The sequence below is a fragment of the Zeus faber genome (assembly GCF_960531495.2).
Source record: "Zeus faber genome assembly, chromosome: 17".
In the NCBI taxonomy this organism is placed as follows: Eukaryota; Metazoa; Chordata; class Actinopteri; order Zeiformes; family Zeidae; genus Zeus; species Zeus faber.
In genome coordinates, this window is record NC_137204.1 from 20,746,439 (window position 1) to 20,766,649 (window position 20,211).

The following is a 20,211-nucleotide window of genomic DNA, read 5'->3' on the forward strand; positions in this document are numbered from 1 at the left end:
GTATTGATATCAAATGCTTGTAACTCCTCTCTTAAAATACAAATGACATAATGTCTGTGTACTGTCCGTCCCGAAGAGTTCTGGGCTCTCGTCTCCTTCGTACGTCATCTCCTCTGGGACGCCGGTGTCCGGCAAGAGCGACGCCTCCAAAACATTCAACTACAAGGTAACTCGTCTAAGTGTTTTGCAGCGTAGAAGTTAAGTATTTGATACATGCGGTGGTGCAGCATTTGTTCAAATCTGAGCTTGCTTACTATAATTTGACGTCTAATGAATATTTAGACAGATACAGTAGATTGATGCAATGTATAGACAGACAGACAGACAGACAGATAGATAGTGCTGCTTGGCACCGCCCCTCGTGGTTGCCTGCTCGAGCGATCCGTGTGGTTACGCACATTTTAGCATTTATTTAGTTTCATATGGCTATGTCCGTCAAAAACTCACCGGCAGTGATCTCCTACGACTGCCATGCATCCGTGGATATAAAAAATTCCCTGGAAGAACAACTTTTTGGACATGTTCCACGGGGGCGCCGATGGAGGAAGCGCCGCGGTAAACGAGGCGGCGTTCGGATCAGAGTGAGGACGCGACCTTACCGTCCACCCTGGCCCAGCGTCCTTCTAGCCAATGTCCAGTCCCCGGAGAACAAGATGGATGACCTTCAAGCGAGGATTACATTCCAAAGGGATACGAGGAACCGTTGCGTCCTCTGCCTGACGGAGGCATGGCTGAACCCGCTGGTGCCGGACCACGGCATACGTCCAGCCGAGGCCTTCTCCGTGTTCCACGCCGACAGGCCTTAGGAGGCGGGCAAAGCCGAGGGGCGGAGGCATCTGCCTCATGATGAACAACAGCTGGTGTAACCCCAACAACATCGAGACTCTCTCCGGCTCCTGTTTGCCGAACCTGGAACAGCTGACCACCTCATGCCGTCCATTCTACCTCCCCCGGGAAGGTGCACGGACGCTCTGGCGAGAAAGGCGAGGCAGCGTCTTCACCACCTCAGGCAGCTGAAGAAAACCCGGGTCTTAGCGAGGATCCTCAAGTCCTTCTACTGTGGCGCGGTGGAGAGCCTCCTAAACAGGCAACACCACTGCCTGGTTTGGGAACGGTACTGCTCGGGACAGGCGGGCCCCGCAGAGGGGCTGTGCTTTCAGCCCAACGCACCACTGGAACTACCCTCCCCCTCCCTGCAGGACTTACACACCAGGAGGTGTAGTAGCAGAGCCCGCAGGGTCATGAATGATCCTCACCAACCCAACGACGGACTGTTCCAGCTGCTGCGGTCGGGCAAGCGCCTCCGCAGTCACTGAGACTAAGACAGAGTTTCTTCCCACAAGCCATAAGGACTGTCAACGCTGCACTCACCAGGGGCCCTCACTGAGCCACACACATAGGCCCCCACTGCATCACTGTAATGTGTGTTGCACATTGTACTGCATACTGTACTGTTACTGTATTGCTGCGTCATACTGTGGTATACTGTACTGTATATCTCAACACACACTATCTCACTTTATTCACAGGCTACTTTACTGTACATATCTGTATATATACAAATAGTCTATTCCTCTTATTTCCATTTTTCATCCCTGTAAAGTATATTACCTTTTTATGCCTATTTTATTTATTATTTTATTCCTATGTTTTAGGAATCAGTTAGTTTAGTTAGTTAGTTAATTACTTAATTAGTTAGCTATTGTGTCTTTGTACTTATTGTGCATAATGTCGTTGCTAGCGTTAGCAATGACATTTCACTACATATATGTATGCTCGTATGTATAAGTATGTGATAAATAAACATCTTGAATCTAGATAGATGGATGGATGGAAGGATGGATGGATGGATGGATGGATGGATGGATAGATGATGGATAGATAGATAAAAAAGATAGAGAATGTAGAAATAAACAATAAAAATGAACCAAAAAAAGTTATTATTATTCTTTATTCTCATAAAGAATAAAATTGATATTTCGATAACCTACTAATAGACAACAAGTGCAAACCTATAATTGAAAAAACAATAAAATAAGCCTAGAAATAAACAAAAAGCGAGAATAAATGGCAATATACACTTACATATAATTAACAAGAAGATAGCGAACATTTTCAACATACAACCATAGACAATAAAATAAACCTAACAATTAAAGAAAATAAAACCTAAGACTGAACACAGTTTTGCAAATTTAATGGTACTAATTGGCTGATAGATTGTAATTTAGAACCATATTTTCTATGTTTGAAGGTGAACTCTTACACTCCCCCCGCCTCGTCTTTTCCTCCTCTCATGACTATTTCTCCCCTCTGTCCTTCTTTCCTCTCCTTCTCCTTTACCGTCGCCCTTACCCTCCTCCGCCACCCCTCTCTCTCCTCCCCTTCCTCCCTCTCTCTCTCTCTCTCTCCCCCAGGAGGACGAAGTGAGAGAAACGGCCCTAAAAGAGCAGGTTGAAAAGCTGCAAGGGGAAAAAACCATGTTACTGGAGACGATGAGACAGATCGTGGAGCAGGTTGCAGTGACTGGTTCTGGACAGGAAACAAAGGTGAGCTCAAACTCTGAAACAATGCAGTGTAAATACATGTTTGTGTGTGTGTGTATGTATGTATGTATGTATGTATGTATGTATGTATGTATGTATGTATGTATATATATATATATATATATATATATATATATATATAGTGTGGGGAAAAAAATATAGTGTAAATATATATATATATATATATATATATATATATATATATATATACTGTATATATGTGTGGTATGTAAAAAAAATATATATGCGTGTATGTATGTATGTATGTATATATATATATATATATATATATATATATATATATATATATATATTTTTTTTTTATTTTTTTTTTTTTGTATGTATGTACATGTGTATATACTGTCTATCTATATGTGTGTGTGTATGATAACTGTGGTACATGTCGGACCACACACAGGGGCTGAGACAGAAACTAGTTCAGAAGATGAAGGCATTCACTAACCGTTATATTATATTTCATGGTCACCAAATCAAATGAAAACAACTCAAACCCAAACAACTCAAACCTTTAAATTGAGCGAGTCTTTCAACCGGTTGAGACTCCTTTACAAACCAGTCTGGAAATGTATCTTTAAAATGGCCACGATTTGCTCTTCAGTCTGGTCCCAACAGCAACGTCCACAGAGGCAATGAAAATGAGAACACTCATTTTATTTGTGTAAAGCAAAGTACAAAAACGAAATAAAATAAGTAAAAAGCATGTGTGGGCTGCCTGGATGTCAGCGAGCGCGTTCTATCTCTTCTGTTTAGCAGCCGTTTGTGAAAAGGAACTCGTCGTGGTTCCTAAAACTCTGCGCTATCTCCTCAGAACATCTGCTGAACTTGCTCACCTGAGGCATTCTTGAAGGAGGGTTAACCTGGGACGTGTTAAGACCTGTTGTGTTTTTCACCGGGGAGCCAGGGGTCCTGATCATTGCTTTTATGCTTTCCTGTGTGTGCATGTGTAAACCTGTGTGTGTCTGTGTCTGTGTGTCTGTGTGTCTGTGTGTGTGTGTGTGTGTGTGTGTGTGTGTGTGTGTGTGTGTGTGTGTGTGTGTGTGTGCGCGTGCGTGTGTGTGTTAATAGACTGAACACGGTACTGCAGCCCCGGCCGTAGTCTCTTCTCTGCAAGCCAAGATCTCTGCTCTCACTTTGGAGAACCAGCAGCTTGCGAACATACTCAAGGTAAAGGCAGGCGAGGAATTTATCAGCTTGAACCCCATTTTTTCGACCCACGACGGAATCTCTTAAAATAGAGAGAAACGGCTTCCGCTGACCACCACGCACCGGGGCAGACGCGACTGCGTTCTTCGGCGACAGCGATTGCCGTTGGTCCCAAAGATCAAGAAATTTAGCCCCAGTCACCATCATACTATCGGACTGATCATGGTTAGCTGTGGTTCCTAAGCCTGACTAAAAACCACTTCTCTCCCTAACGTGTAGAAACGTCCGTCCCTCCAAGGGGGTGAAGACCCGAAGGAGGACAGCCGCCCCAACAGCATGGCCTCCAACACCTCCTTTCACTCCACCCAGGACGATTTCGAGTCGCCGCCTCGGGAGCCCTCGGCCCGGGCGCCCTCTTCCCGGCCGGCGGACGGGGAGGCCTCCCGGCTCGACGAAGACGAGGAGGGCGACGGAGGCAGAGGGGGCGGCGAGGAGGAGATCGCGCTGCTGCGACAGGCCCTGGAGAGCGTCCAGGCCAAACTGCTGGAGACGCGGAAGGAAAACCGCTCGCTGCAGGCCCAGCTGAAGCCCGGCGTGGTGTCCGACAGAAGCAGGCAAAGGGAGGAAGAAGAGAGGGAGAGGGAGAGGGGGAGGGAGGAGGAGCTGCTGGAGAGCCTGGCGGAGCTCCAGGCCAAGCTGACCGAGACCCAGGAGAGGTACCACCAGGCCGCGGAGGAGGTGCAGGAGTTGAGGACGGAGATCGGAAGACAGGCCGGTGAGGGAGGAGGAGGTGACGGCGCGGCGGAGGAGCAGGAAGCCCGGAGACACAGATCGGCCCTGGAGCAGGAAGTGGCGCAGCTCCAGGCGCAGCTCGTCCAATCGGGATGCGAGCAGCAGGAGGCGGCCCGGCGGATCGGGCAGCTGGAAGATGCGCTGAGGAGGGCGATGGAGGAGAGGGAGAGCGGGAAAGGACAGGAGCAGGAGAGGAGGACGGCACGGATGGAGAAGTTGTACAAAGAGGCGCAGGAGGAGATCAGAATGCTGCAGGTAGAGTTCTCTTTCTGTCTTTCTTTCTTTCTCCCTACCTATCTACCTTTCAAATAGCTTTTTAAGGACCATACTGGTAAGGGATTAACTTTCAGCCTGTTTACCACTCGGCACACACACACTTCACTTTACCCCCTAACTGTTTCCTTGATGATAGCCCACACTCTAACATTTTTAATATTGTCTCTGTTTTTGGGTTTTGGAAGATTTGAACGATATGGTGAGAAACTTACCTCAAAAAGGCGGAAGCGCCACTTCTTTAATGTGGTAAATAGCAACAATATTAAAAATCTTAAAAGTGTGAACTATCTTCAGGAAAATTAACTGAGAAGTTGATCAGTTCACCAGATGCCTCTTTCCGCCACCCACGTCCAGTATGTTTCCATTATCCCAATCAAAATGTGTTCTCCGTGATTTGTCCAGGAGGCGTTGAGGGGCACTGTGCCCGTCGAAGCGGCAGCCAAAGACTTTGAGGAGATGAAGGCGGAAATGAACGAGGTAATCTCTGGCCTGCACCGCCGCCTGCTGGAACTCTCGCATTCCTACAGCGACACCAAGAGCCAGCTCGGCGCCGCGCAGAAACAGCTGGCCGAGGCGGAGGCCCAGAGGAGCAGCGCGACACCCCCGCCGGCCGCCGCCCCCTCGCCGCCTTCGCCGGAGCAACTCGAGCAACTCCAGGCGTCCAGGAGCAGGGTCCAGGAGCTGCAGGCGCTGCTCGAGCGTGCGGAGGGCGGGCTCCGCGCCGCACAGCAGGAGGTCGCCCTCCTGAAACAGGAAGCGGAAGCGCAGGCTCAGGGCTCCGTGGCCCTCGCCGACCACTTGCAGGTGGTGTCCTCGCTCAGCAACGCCATCAAAGAGCTGGAGAGCCAGTCGGAGGCCCTGAAACAGCAGCTGGCCCAGACGACGCTGCAAGTGGAAGCGCTGCAAAACAGGTGACGTTAGAACGCTTATTTTGTGGTCGATGGAAAATCGTTGAAATAATAAGATTCGCAAAACATGTTAATTAACATAGTACATCTATTCATCTAATTTGAGAATTTCCTTCTGATATTGTATCTCATGGAACAGTTCTCAACTGCTGTCAACTTCCATCAGGGCTGCTGTGTTTTCTGTTGGCAGAAAACATTTGCATATATTTTAATTTTCGGAATCAGAGTCAGTCTTTATTGTGAAGTAATTTGACACGAACAAGGAATTTGTCTCGGTGTTTGGTGCGTACGCAAAACATAAATATAAAACAATAAGTAAAAAAATCGTGAAATATATAAGAACATGTAAAATAAGGCTGTTTTTTTTTTTTTGTTAGTTTTTTAAAAAGCTGTTCAGTTTGTGCAGGAATGTGCAAATGTTCAGTCTAAAGTGCAACAGTATGTGCAATGTTTGCGGGCAATTAATTAAATAATTACAATAATTACAATTAAATAAATACAGTGAAAGGGAACTCGCAAGAGTGAGAAATCAAGACTTTTCCTAAGCCCCTTTCCCACATGGAATCCATAACATTGCTGGATAAAAAATGTCTGGCAAAGGCAGCAAGTGGTCATTCCAACATTGGCCTCCTTTACAGAGAGGTTCCGTGTGTGAGTCTCTTCATTAGACAACTGTTACTTCTATGTAAGTAATGGGTTAGGGTTAGTACTTTATGGCCAGTTTAGATGCGATCGTTTTGGACAATCTGTCGGCAACGCACATACGTTCTGAATGTTTTTTTTTTTTTTGGTGATTATGTTCAACCTGTTCTACACTCTCTGCCGCCGAAGAAAGAACCCGATGACGCCGCACTCGAAGCACTTCATTCATACTTCCCGAACTGACATACACCGCGTAGCGCCCCTCTCCATCCCGAACTGTAAAAGACACCTCTGGGGTCTGAGTGGCATTTCGAAGGAAACATAAAGAACCGTCCCCGTAGAGACTGGGCGTCTTTCAGTTTCTCGTCTTTGCAGCCGAGCTACATGGTTCGGACTTGCCTTTTTTCTGAATGTTTTTTTTCTTTTTTTCTTTATTTTCCTTCCCGAAAACAAATCACTTTTTGAAATATTTGTACAGAGTAAATATTCGTAAAAACCCACTATTTGTGCTTTGCCGGTATTCGGATTCGGCTTCACCCCTACTTCACGGGCTTGTTCCCGCAATGTTACTGCTTCCATTCACACGCTCTTTCATTCACAGCCGTACCGGCATTTTTCAGTAAATGATACTAGGTCGAGAGTGGGGAGTGGGTTCCTTTTCCCACATTACGCCAATATGGAACATTGCCAGTGGATTAACTACTTTCAGTGCAAGTGGGGCAAGGGGCTTTAGAGGGCCGTTTTCATGTACAGGCACCAAAATAAAAGTAAACAGTGCCAGCGGTCATATTTCTCCTGATGTTTTAAGCCAGACAAATTGATAAAGACAAGGAATCTTATCGATGAGAAGAATCCAAAAATTGATTCAGAACTGGTATAATCCTAAGCCATTTAACCCTACCTCCACCTGCTTTTTGCGGCGGAAGCTGCGTCAGAAAAAAATACTTTGCCTCTTACTATGGGATGCTTGTGCTCGTCCCGCTACAAGGCCGACGGTGGAGAATGACGTCGTCCCGGCGGATTCGGTCTCGCGCCTCGAGCACCAGACGCTGCGGGAAGCCCTGGAGGGCAAGGTCAGCCACCTGACGCAGCTGCTGCAGGGGGCGCTGCGCAAGCAGGACGAGATGGCCCTGGAGGCCGCCGCCGCCTGGCAAGAGGTGAGCGGGAGCAGGAAAAGAAAGAGAAGACACCGGGGCTTAGAAACCGGTCTGAGGACCTGGCACAAAAACCAGAAACAATATTATAGGAGGGAGAAAAACATAAACATAATCTTGTTTCATTGTTCATGATGTTATTTTTTCATTAGATTTTTCGTTCCATCTCTAATGTTAAATTAAAAAACATTAGCGTGTCTTCATCCAGCCAACTAACAATAAATAATAATACAATTTGACAAATATACAATAAACCTAATAATAACCAAATAACCCAAAAACCTAAAAATGAACTACAAAGATAAACCTATAAATATACGATTGACCATAAAAATTTGGCAATATACAATAAACCTAATGATAACAGTAAAAATAAGCATACATTTGAAAGTTCAAAATAAATCACAAGAATAAACTAAACTAAAAAGAAAGTACAATAAATAACAAATACCTCACTGTCTATCATGCCCCGAAATTATTTGAATGGTGTGTTTTTAAACTTCTACTTGTGCCTCTGCCTCCTCATCCTCCTCCTGCCTCCTCATCCTCCTCCTGCCTCTTCATCCTCCTCCTGCCTCCTCCTCCTGCCTCCTCCGCCTGCCTCCTCCTCCTCCTCCTGCCTCCTCATCCTCCACCTGCCTCCTCATCCTCCTCCTGCCTCTTCATCCTCCTCCTGCCTCGTCCTCCTGCCTCCTCATCCTCCTCCTGCCTCCTCATCCTCCTCCTGCCTCCAAGGTGCGTGAGAGTCGAGGGGAGCGTGAGGCGCTGCAGGAGCTGGTCATGTCCCGGGAGAAGGAGAACCAGAGCCTGAGCTCCAGGCTGACGGAGTCGCAGGATGCCGTGTCCCAGCTCAAGCAGCTGGTGGAGAACCACGTCAGCTCCGAGAGGGAGAAGAACAAGCGGGTGGGTGAACGACATCTCGTGTCTTGTAAGTTGTCGACAGATCTGAGTTTTTTGTTTTTTTGGGGGTTTTTTTTGACAAAAATGTTTTGTCTTTTCTCCCGTCCCAGATTGACGACCTCTCGCGGGAGGTGGGGAAGCTGAAGGACGCCCTGAACAGCCTGTCCCAGATGTCCTACAGCTCCAGCTCCGCCTCCAAGCGGCAGCAGCAAAACCAGCAGATGGAGACATTACAGCAGCAAATCAAACAGCTACAGTACCAACTGGTGGTGAGAGAGCTGTGGTCTCCCTCATTTAGGGACACTCAGACCTTCAGGACAAACCGCGGCGATCCTGTGTGACCCACCGCAGCAGAACCAGCGCTGTCGGCCATTTCTAAAATCACCACGGGCAGCCAAATAAGCTGAAAAAAAACCTTTCTAGAAGGAAAATATGATTTTTCCAGATACGTGTTCCTTTGTGTTTTTTCCAAAAAAAAAATATATTTTCAAAATAATTTAATTTAATATTTTCAAAACCGAGTTTGATTTATAAATAGTAAAAAAAAAAGTTAAACCGTGGAGTTAAATATTCCCGTTAGATTACATAGGGAAACACAGTTCACTTACCGAGACACTGAACACCACTGAACAACGCCGATCGATGGTTTCCTTTAAAGTGAGCGTCCAGGTGAAGATCATTCCTCCATATTCCATGTGATGTCACGTCACAATGTGAAACCGTTTTGATAAGAGTTCAACCTTTAAATCTTACGTGTTTTACACACACACCTCGATTCATTGTTGTGTAGGCGGCGTAACACGCGAAGAAGAAAAGCTGACGTCGCTTCCGTCAACAAGACGGAAAACTTTGAGGGCGGTCATCTCAGGAACACAGTTTTCCGCACCCTGGTCATTAACAAGCTATGGCTTTCAATAAATATTTGCTTGATTCACACGAGTGACACCTTGTTTTGAAGCTCTGATTCTCCACTTTCGAATGACGCGGGGGGGGGGGGGGGGAGTGAAACGGCACCAAAAGTACCTCAAATCTGTGGTGGGTCACATATGAGAACACAGGGACGTCATGTCAAATAACACATATCGGAAAAGAAACCAGTGATTCCATTTGATTTCTTGTAATATTATGTTATGCTATAGTATTAAAACATTACTTTTTGCATGTGCTTGTCCAGGAGTCCAAGAAGCAGCATCATGACATAGTGTCCGTCTACAGGATGCATCTCCTCTACGCGGTGCAGGTACGCGCATGGAACGCGAGGCGGCTCGGTGTCGATTCATCCGCAATATTGTAAACGGCGAAATTTCTCAAGACCGCATTTGTGTCGCGTTGCAGGGTCAAATGGACGAGGACGTCCAAAGAGCTCTGAAGCAGATCCTGATGATGTGCAAGATGCCGAGTCCGGCCAAGGAGCCCTGCTGAGACGCCGCTCGCCTTGAGCTTCCTCCGCTCAAAGCCGCCGCTTCCCGTCCAGTCCCTCTGCCCAAGCCATCGTGCTTCTAAAAGATAGCACGTCCGCCCAAACGGTTCCCGGGAGACTTTTCTTTTCCGTCATTGAGAGGAACCGGCTTTTGCAAATTGATATCCACGAATTTTGTAAAAGTACTTTGGTCGATTTGTTGACGTGATTAATCGCATTACAAGGTCAAAAGGTCGCGCCCGACAGCAGATCGAAGTAGAGGGTACAAAACACTTAACACTTAAAGGTCTGACCATTCAGTCAATAGCAACTTATTTTAGGCCGTGTGGTCTCCGTGGTTACCGAGCCAACTGAATATTCACTTGGAGACATTATTATTATTTTTTTATAATGACTTTGTCTTAGTTTCTGTGTTACTAGTTCTGTAGCGATGAAGGACTGAAATGCGGCTGCTCTTATAGGAATTGAATTCAATCAACAGTGTTAGTTTCACGTTGTTCCCTCGTCCACATTTTTTTTGTGATACAATCAGAATTATTTACTTATTACGATGCACGTGTCGCCACCTGAACGGATGAACAGAAATGCCTTTCGGACATATTACGACAAAGAAATACATGATAGTGTTCCCTATAGAATATTTTCATATTAGCACAAACCTTTTATTAAAAAAAAAAACGAAAAAAAAGAAATGTATTTTATTAAAATTGTAACAGCATGGCATTTTTTTTTTTCAATGTGTGACAGTTAAAAAAAAAAGAACAATGAAGACGTTTGATATCAGTGTCTTTGACTTACCTTGTTGTGTGTTTTTGTGTGTGAATTAATGAAACGCTATTAACGCACTAAGACGCCCGGTGTCACCTGAATGTCCCTCTGTTGTCCAGCTTCTCCTCTACAGCGCCGTAAGAATATAAGTGATTTCAGATACAGAAAAAAACAAAAACAACGTTATTGTTTCTCACTGAATTCACCAACGTGCACTCTACATTTTTTTGGCGGGGTGGCGACGACTTGAGAATCTCACATTGTCTACATTTCAACTTCTCTAACTAACTAAGCCCGGTTGTTGAAAATGGAAAGTGCCGGTCCGTTTAGAAGAAGGACGAGGAGTGTACTTGTCTAAAAGCTCCTAAAATGCCTGGTGGTGTTTCCTGTCATGTGCCTGCGCGAAGCTCACTCCTCCACGCGTCAGCTGAGGCTGCGGCCCGGGGCCTTCCGTCTCGCCTCGTCATCCCGCGGCGTCCTCCGTTTGTGCGACGAAGGGTTTCCCAATTCGTTTCCGAAAAACTCCAAACCCTTCTGATATCGCTCCCCCTTTCGGTATGGAATCACACCGTTTTCATAGCGTCCTTTCTCCTTATTGAGAATGCACGGATTGTTTAACGCTCGACAAAATACTAAACCTCAATCTGATTGAATGGGATCACATTTCCACCTGACCTGATTGAGATTCTCTCACACGCCGACGCCGACAGTCAGGCCGCGTGGGTTAAGTTGATCGGGGAAGCGATTAAAAAGAAGCACAGAACTCTCTCTCTCTCTCTACAGCTTTTTTTTTTCTTTGTTGTTTTACAGTGAAAATGGAAACCGGTGTTGCCGACTGTTTGCGCCCACTTGAAATAAATTGTGATGCGGTTTTCATGCGTCTCCGTAGTGTGTTGATTTATCCTATACACAATATCATAAAGAGCAGCTCATTTCTTGTGGAAAAACATGTAATTAATGTGTCCAAAAATATATAATTAATTTGAAAACAATCTTTTTTTTTATTTATACTGTACAAATACAATACACTTTATTAAATGATAAAGAACACATTCTTTATATTACTTTTATTCATAAATAATTACTCATTTTATGTGTTGTTTTTTATTGTTCCAAATGTAGAAGACTATAAAAGGTGAACACTTTATTACAAACCAACTCCCCACTCCCCATGCAACTTTTAAGACTTCAAAAAAACCCCATGTTAAATCTCGATAAGGCCTGCGTTGAAAAACAGCGAACATTGCGTGGATCCGCTGAGGGATGAAAAGTAACCGACACCTCTTTGGGTCAAGAAGAAAGGGAAGTTTCAAAGGAGGTAAACCAATCCAGTTGGAGACATTTTCCATTATTTTCTAACATCCCTCCCGAACCGACTGTAATCCTCAGAGGATATCCAAAAGGAGAGGGTACAAGCAGAATTTGTTCCACCTTTATTACATAACCTGTAACATTGCACTTGCCCTGTGACGAAAGTCAAACCGTAACGCGGACTAAATCAATTGCGCCTCAATATTTGCGAATCTGGGGGAAAAATATATATATATATATATTTTCTGTACTCTTCCTCCTTCCACCCTTGGTCTGCTGCTCCTCACTCCCCGTCCTCTCTTATGTGCTGCCAGCCCCGGCGCCGAGTCATCCATCTGCACACCATCCACCCTTCCAAACTCATATTACATTCCTCTGTTCTACCTCCAGGCCTCCCGGGTCAGGGCTTGGAATCGGCTGCGGTGACCTGTCGTCGGTTTCGTACCTGCGCGATGTGCGAAGTGGAGCGGAAAGTGGCGCTCCGCCACCGCAGCCGAGCCCCCCGGACCACGTCTCCCAAACGGTCCGTGTAAGTGATTCCCCCACCCGTTAACCAAAACAATCTGTTGGATTCGGAGAAATGAGTTAAAGATTTATTATATTGAGATGCACGTATATTATTTAAGTTACATGCGGATCTGTGCATTATATACATTTAAGATGGATTGTCTTATTTATTATGCTTTGCTTGCACTGTGCTTGGGTTGGCTTGAAAACTCTTTACTACTCTTTACCGGTGGACGGTAGTGGCAGTGATGGATGATGTCGTACATGTTCTTAGGATCATTTTCCAAAGGAACGGACAGGAGGGATAGTACTACCAAGCTTTATTGTGGCATTATTGTCGTTTTTTAAATTTATTTTTTTATTATATCCGGTGTTAATCTCTCACAAATCTACAGAAATAATCTAAATGAAGTGGCGTAATTCTGATGGCAGCTTTCAAACCCGCCGATGATTCTTTCAGGATCCACCTATGCACAGAAAGGGGAGAGAAGTTGAATGAGAATACAGGGTTAGAATGACGACCGACTTAAAAAGAAGAAACCATTTTTTCAGATCTTGTTTCAAAGGGAACTCGTCAAAGTTCTCTGCAAAAAAAAGGAGAAATGAGAGAAGCCGAGTGGATGGTGATGGAGAAGAAAGGGAAGATTTCATGTGGGGTCTTTCCTAAGTTCCCAGGGTCCTAAGTTCCCAGGTCCTATGTTCCCAGGTCCTATGTTCCCAGGTCCTATGTTCCCAGGTCCTATGTTCCCAGGGTCCTATGTTCCCAGGGTTCTATGTTCCCAGGTCCTGTTCATGTTCCCAGGTCCTATGTTCCCAGGTCCTAGGTTCCTAGGGCCCTAAGTTCCCAGGTCCTATGTTCCCAGGGTTCTATGTTCCCAGGTCCTAGGTTCCTAGGGCCCTAAGTTCCCAGGTCCTATGTTCCCAGGTCCTATGTTCCTAGGTCCTGTTCATGTTCCCCACATTTATGTCACCCCACAAAGGGTCCTATGTTACCAGGTCCTATGTTACCAGGTCCTATGTTCCCAGGTCCTATGTTCCCAGGGTCCTATGTTCCCAGGGTTCTATGTTCCCAGGTCCTGTTCATGTTCCCAGATCCTATGTTCCCAGGTCCTAGGTTCCTAGGGCCCTAAGTTCCCAGGTCCTATGTTCCCAGGGTTATATGTTCCCAGGTCCTAGGTTCCTAGGGCCCTAAGTTCCCAGGTCCTATGTTCCCAGGTCCTATATTCCTAGGTCCTGTTCATGTTCCCCACATTTATGTCACCCCACAAAGGGTCCTATGTTCCCAGGTCCTATGTTCCCAGGCTCCTATATTCCCAGGTCCTGTTCATGTTCCCCACATTTATATGTCACCCCACAAAGAATCCTATGTTTCCAGGTCCTGTGTTCCCCACATTTATATGTCACATAATGAGAACATAACAAAGGGTCCTATGTCCCCAGGGTCCTATGTTCCCAAGCTCTAAATAACACATAATGGGTTAGGTTAGGGTTAGGGTTAATTTAGCGGTAGGCATAGGGTTAATGATAGGACCTGGAACACCACAAATGTAACAGTTTTGTCAAATTCAAAGATAATGATAACCATTGGTTTTCTTGTGTTTATAAAGATGTTTTGAAGCCTCGTTCCAATAATTAAAAAAAAAACAAAAAAAACTGGACAATATTTAGGAAATATTTTAACTTGAAACGGGACACTGGGAACATAGTGCCCTGGGAACATAGGACCCTGGGAACAGACAACCTTGGGAACATAGGACCCTTGGAACAGGACCCTGGGAAAGATGGTAGGAGCCTGGGAACATTTGACCTTGGGAACTTGGGACCTTAGGGAACATAGGAGCCTGGGAACATTTGACCTTGGGAACAAAGGTCCCTGGGAACTTGGGACCCTAGGAACATAGGACCCTTGGAACATACAGTAGGACCCTGGCAACATTAGCCCTTGGGAACATAGGGCCCGGGAAAATAGGGCCCTGGGAACATAGGACTTTGGGAACTTATGACCCTGTGAACTTAGGATCCTGGAAACATAGAGCCCTCAAAAAGAATGTTCTTCTTATCTAGTTTAAACACAAACACAATGAACAAAATAGTAAAAAAAAAAAAGCAATCTTCAGAAGGTTTGGAGAGTGCAGGTGGTGACAGTCGGGCCCTTCAGAAACAACAGGAGAAGAAATAAGGAAATAAGTTTGTTATTGAGAAATGATGAACTGGCTGTGAAAAGAGAGAGAAGATGAAAAGAGGGATTTTGCAAGAACACAATAAGAAGAAGGAGATTGCAAAAGGACATGGAGCTCATCCCGCCATGTGACTTTAACTGTTCCAGGGAGGAAAAGAATTAAAGGTTTCGCCGGGTTCGGGTTCGACAGCGGAGTTCTCATATCCAGATTATTACTTTCATAGAAAAAGCTTGTTAAAATGGAAACTGTCACATAGCCATGTTGTCTGTGTATGTTTAAACAATGATGATACAAGGCCGCGCTTGACAAATGGATTTTGCAAAATTCCAACCAAGATAAATCTTTGGCCAACTTACGTAGGCTGTGTTCCTATCTCCAGTGTGAGGAGTCTCTCTGTCTGAAAGCTTGAATTCAGGACATACCTAGATAATGCGTTTCCCGATACATGAAGCCGAATCCCCTCCACGGGCCGACGTGATTCCACTGCGGCGTGAATCCTTAAACACTTAAGGTGCTAAACCTACACGTTTGGGAATCGGCTTAAACTGAGTGACCTTTAGGGAATAACCTTTCCTGCAACCTCCACTAGGGGGCAGTGTGGATCCAGCTTTACTGCAGCCGCTTCATTTTTCTCCTCAGACAACCTCGATGGGATGCTTTGAGCCTCCTGCATCCCCACCACTCAGGGGGATGATCTATCGGCCGAGTTATAGTTTCAGTGGGAGAATTCGGGTGGGGTCGTGGCAGCGAGTAATGCGATGGGGAGCCGCCTGTTAACCTGCCGCTCGGGTTTGGGTGTGCACAGTATCCACGCCACGGTGAGTGGCTGCACGGCTCCGGTCAGCAGGGAGCTCAGCAGCTGCAGTAAAGAGAGTCAAAGAGAAAAGTCGTCGTTCCTCTTGGCAGAGCGTTGGGACCACAGGGATGTGTTTAGATGTGTCTCCTCGATGAGCTCTGAGTGCACAGGGCTGCCAGAGGGAAATAAAAGACCTTGTTTGACATGCGTAGGATTTAAAGCCTCTGCTGAGAAAAACTTTCATTAACTGGCCTACGCTATAAACTAGTGAAGATCCCCTTGAAGCCTTTACTATCCATCTTTTCAAGCATCGTATTGAAAGCATGTCATTATTATATTATTAATATTATTATTATTATTATTATTATTATTATTATTATTATTATTACTTTTGTTATTTTCTTATATTCTTTATTATCTTTTTCCTGACTTTCACATAAAATAAGATAAGATAACTTAATTAAGGGGGAAATTCAGCACCCTTAATTAAGTTATCTTATCTTATTTTATCTTTATTTTATTTATATTATTATTATTAGTAGTAGTAGCAGTAGTAGTAGTATGAGTAGTAGTAGATGTAGTAGTAGTAGTAGTACTAGTTGAAGTAGTAATAGTATTATTATTATGATTATGATTATTATTATTATTATTATTATTATTATTATTATTATAATTATTTGTAGTAGTAGTACTAGCAGTATGAGTAGTACCAGTAGTACTAGTAATATTATTATTATTATTATTATTATTATTATTATTATTATTATTATTATTATTATTATTATTATTTGTAGTAGTAGTAGCACTAGCAGTATTAGTAGTACTAGTAGTATTATTATTATTATTATTATTGTTATCGCTATTATTATCATTAGTGTAATTATTATTATTACAATTATTATTAGTATTTTTATTACTGTTATTACTTTCGTTATTTTTCTCATTTTATGTTTTGTCTCTTTCCTCACTTTCACATAAAATAAGATAAAATAACTTCATTAAGGGGAATATTCATAAAATTTAAAAACTGTAGAATTTGTATTATTATCATCATCCATTGCATATATTTTATGGGCAGTTGTGTGCTCAACGTGTACTACATATAATAATATTCTATATACATGTGTATACTGTACACCAATCAGCCACAACATTAAAACCTCCACTAATAACCACTTGTATTGTGTAGCTCCCCACCGCACCACCAAAACAGCTGTGACCCGTGGACTCCACAAGACCTCTGAAGGTATCCTGTGGTATCTGGCACCAAGACATCAGCAGCAGATCCTTTAAGTCCTGGAAGTTGCGAGGTGGGGGCCCCCATGGATCAGCACATCCCACAGATGCTCCATCGGATTGGACCCTAACTCCGGCAATCCACATGATGTAGAAGAAAACATAATTGATCAGACCAAGCCACCTTTCAGGCCTCCATTGCTCCATGGTCCAGTTCTGATGCTCGCGTGCCCATCGTAGGAGCTTTTGGCGGTGGACACCCTGACATGGACACTCTGACCGGTCTGCAGCTACACAGCTCCATACACACCAAGCTGTGATGCACTGTGTGTTCTGACACCTTTCTATCATCGCAGCATTAACTTTTTCACCAATTGTGCTACAGTAGCTCTACTGTGGGATTGAACCAGACGGGCTAGACTTCATTCCCCATGTTTACCAGCGAGTCCATGGGAACCCATGACCCTGTCGCTGGTTCACTGGTTGTCCTTCCTTGGGCCACTTTTGGTAGGTACTAACCACTGCATACCGGGAACACCCTTCTAGACCTGCCGTTTTGGAGATGCTCTGACCCAGTCGTCTAACCATCACAATTAGGTCCTTGTCAAAGTGGCTCAGATCCTTACGCTTGCCCATTTTTCCTGCTTCCAACCCATCAACTTCAAGAACTGACTGTTCACTTGCTGCCTAATATATCCCACCCCTTGACAGGTGCCATTGGAACGAGATGAACAATGTTATTGACTTCGCCCGTCAGTGGTTTCAATGTTGTGGCTGATCGGTGTATATGCACAATGCCCACAGTATAAATCTTTTATCTATTATACTGGGTTAAGAGGCTTTTCTCAAGTGTAGTGACGGTCACTTATACTGACCTTGTTTGTGTATTTTACAATAATTGTTTCTCATAATTGTTTATTTCACGGTGATCGCTGTGATCTGGTCTGCCGAATTTCCCGCCGGGGGATCAATAACGCGCTGTATAATCAAATCTGATCGCTTCCTCTCTACGTCTTCTGTTTGCTGCTCCCCGCGTTCCACGGCAACGGTCTCCCATTCTCCCCATCGCACTCCCCATCTTTTTCCTCTTACGTCTCTCTCTTTTAATCCCAATCCAAATGCTTTTTTTTTTTTTTCTCCTCCTCCTCACACGTTGCTCAAGATCTCTGTGGCTTGTCGGCGTTGTTTACACGCTGGTGTTTCATCTAATACAACCGCATTTGATAGTCAGGTAGTTAACATGTCGCTGTTTCCATGCAACCCTCAGCTACGGAGCCATCAAGCGCTCTGGCCCGGTAACAAGACCCTTCAGTAGACGAGCGGAGGGGCGTACAAGACGCATGCAGCATAATTACTGCAAGATGTAACCTCGCCTACAGCCCACAAACACACACACACACACACACACATACACACACACACACACCCAGACATGCACCTAGACATATACACACAGACAGATCTACACAAACACACACACACACACACACATACACACAGATACACACACACACACACACACACACACACACACACACACACACACACACCCAGACATTCACGTAGACATATACACACAGACAGATCTACACAAACACACACACACACACACACACACACACACACACACACACACACACACACGCATTATGCATGCAGAACGTCTGTAATAGTCTCGGTTGTTATACTGCAACATGGCTCTCAGATGTGAAGGTCCTCTCGCTGGACCAGAGCAAATTGAGACGATCCAAACGATACAGGTCACGTTTCCTCAAGGAATCCCCGTGACCCCCGTTTGGGCTGCGGCACGTTAGAGCAAAGATGACATTACCGCGGAAGCGCCGCCCGGGAACCCGCGAGCGGCTCTCGGGTGGAGGCCGCGGACACGCCGATCTATATTCAATAATAACGACGTGAGAGATGCAGCGAGGGCAGACGGGACGGACAGGTTCCTGGCAGGCTTTGATCTTGGACCGTCACGAGGCATGCATTACCGCGGAGACCGCGGCACTAAAAAGGGAAGAGCACCAAATCTTTGCAATGTATGGTTTTTTTTCAAAGCACGATGTGATCTTTATCAGAGAACCACTCACTACCATGACCAATGTACAGTTCCAAAGAGAATCAATTGAAGAAAGTTGGAAAAGGTGACTGTGAGAGTAGATTCCCCAGGGAGAACCGGGTGGGGGGGGGGGTTTCTGGTTCAGAACTAGATCCAACGCTGCGAACATTTTTTCGACCAACTTTGCATGAGTTCACAAAATTGAACCTCGTCTTGATTGTCAGTAGAATAGCTCCAGGCTGCAGATAGGGATGACATCACAGATTCAAAACGTTTCGGGGATCTCGGGTTTCTGGCTCCGCGAGAGAGGGGTCTCGAGTGTTCTCTGGAAACTGATTTGGCGGCACTATGCAATAATGATAGCAGTGCGATTTCCTAAATTGAGTGGTATTCCCCTAGAACACAGCGATACACGGCGTGATATCATAGCGCAGACTGGCAGCGCGAACCCAGGTCACCGAGGTAGAGTTTCACCGCGCGGCTCCGGGGGACGGCGGATCAGCCGACCAGGAGGTTCCAGCGGGGGCCTGAACGAAGCCCGGCGCGATGGGGCAGCGTCGTTACTGGGATTGCACCGGGGTCTAGGAGACATATTTTTCAAAGGTGCAGTGTGTCCCTCACCCCTCCCTTTTCCAATGATGTAGGAGAAGCTACGGTGACCTTTCGGGTGCTGTGAAAAAAAAAAAAAAAAAGACATAAGGGACTCGTTCTAAGGTGACCCCAACGCAACAATTCTTATTTTGGGATTATACACTCATTAAAACATACTTACTGTATGACCATTACATTCCATTTCTACTGTGGTGTGGGGGTGGTGTGGTTTAAGCAGCCACGCCTGTCTTGGGTCTAGGTAATACGGCTCGGGATCAGGGTGGCTGTACGCCTGTTGCTGGTCAGAGAAATCAATAAGCAACAGGTAAAACCCCCATCCTCACACACACACACACACACACACACACACACACACACACACACACACACACACGGTGAGAGCCTCTTTCAAGACAATGTTCCACCCGCTCCCGGCTTGTTACATCTCGCCCACTCTCTACAACAAACTGGCGTGTTTGCAACATCTCTGCCTGTGTCGGAGGGCCCTGAAAACACCACTCGGGTGGGGTGTGGCAGGCGGCTCTGCCACATCTGCACACCGCACCTTTAAGTCCCGCCCGGTTGCATTTCCGTTCCTCTGTCTACGTGGGTACGTGTGGGCAGAGTGCAGACGGGTCCACCGTATTTAGGCAAATTGAAGCATTGGAATTGTTTGTTGCAAGTGGAGGGTGTGGAGAATATTTGGGCATTTCGGGAACCTCCTGCTGAGGACAGATCCCAACGTAGATTGGATTATGCTTGTTTTGAATTCCATGCAAATCGATAAATCATTCATTAGCAGAGTTTTGCTCGGTGGTATTCAGTAGTATTCTTCTCGAGTGAGCAACCTGCGTTTAGAAGATAAACTTATTAGTAATGTGTTTTGGGTTCCAGACCCAGACCAGCCCAGTTTTTTTTAGCTCTGGATCAAAAACTACAAGACTTATATACAGTATAT

The 20,211-nt window shown here is 45.3% G+C and overlaps 1 protein-coding gene across 2 annotated transcripts in view; it reads left to right on the top strand.

Moving 5' to 3' along the window:
• rai14 (retinoic acid induced 14) overlaps positions 1-11,444 on the top strand; it is a 51,289-nt gene extending 39,845 nt beyond the window's left edge. For both annotated transcript variants that reach the window (XM_080017503.1, XM_080017504.1), the window contains 10 exons: positions 77-166; positions 2,418-2,549; positions 3,633-3,731; positions 3,990-4,757; positions 5,181-5,689; positions 7,317-7,485; positions 8,218-8,385; positions 8,493-8,651; positions 9,557-9,622; positions 9,718-11,444. In XM_080017503.1, the coding sequence (XP_079873629.1) occupies positions 77-166; positions 2,418-2,549; positions 3,633-3,731; positions 3,990-4,757; positions 5,181-5,689; positions 7,317-7,485; positions 8,218-8,385; positions 8,493-8,651; positions 9,557-9,622; positions 9,718-9,804 (2,247 nt within the window). In that variant the 3' untranslated portion in view covers positions 9,805-11,444. The remainder of the gene's footprint in view (positions 1-76; positions 167-2,417; positions 2,550-3,632; positions 3,732-3,989; positions 4,758-5,180; positions 5,690-7,316; positions 7,486-8,217; positions 8,386-8,492; positions 8,652-9,556; positions 9,623-9,717) is intronic.
• The last annotated feature ends 8,767 nt before the right edge of the window (positions 11,445-20,211 follow it).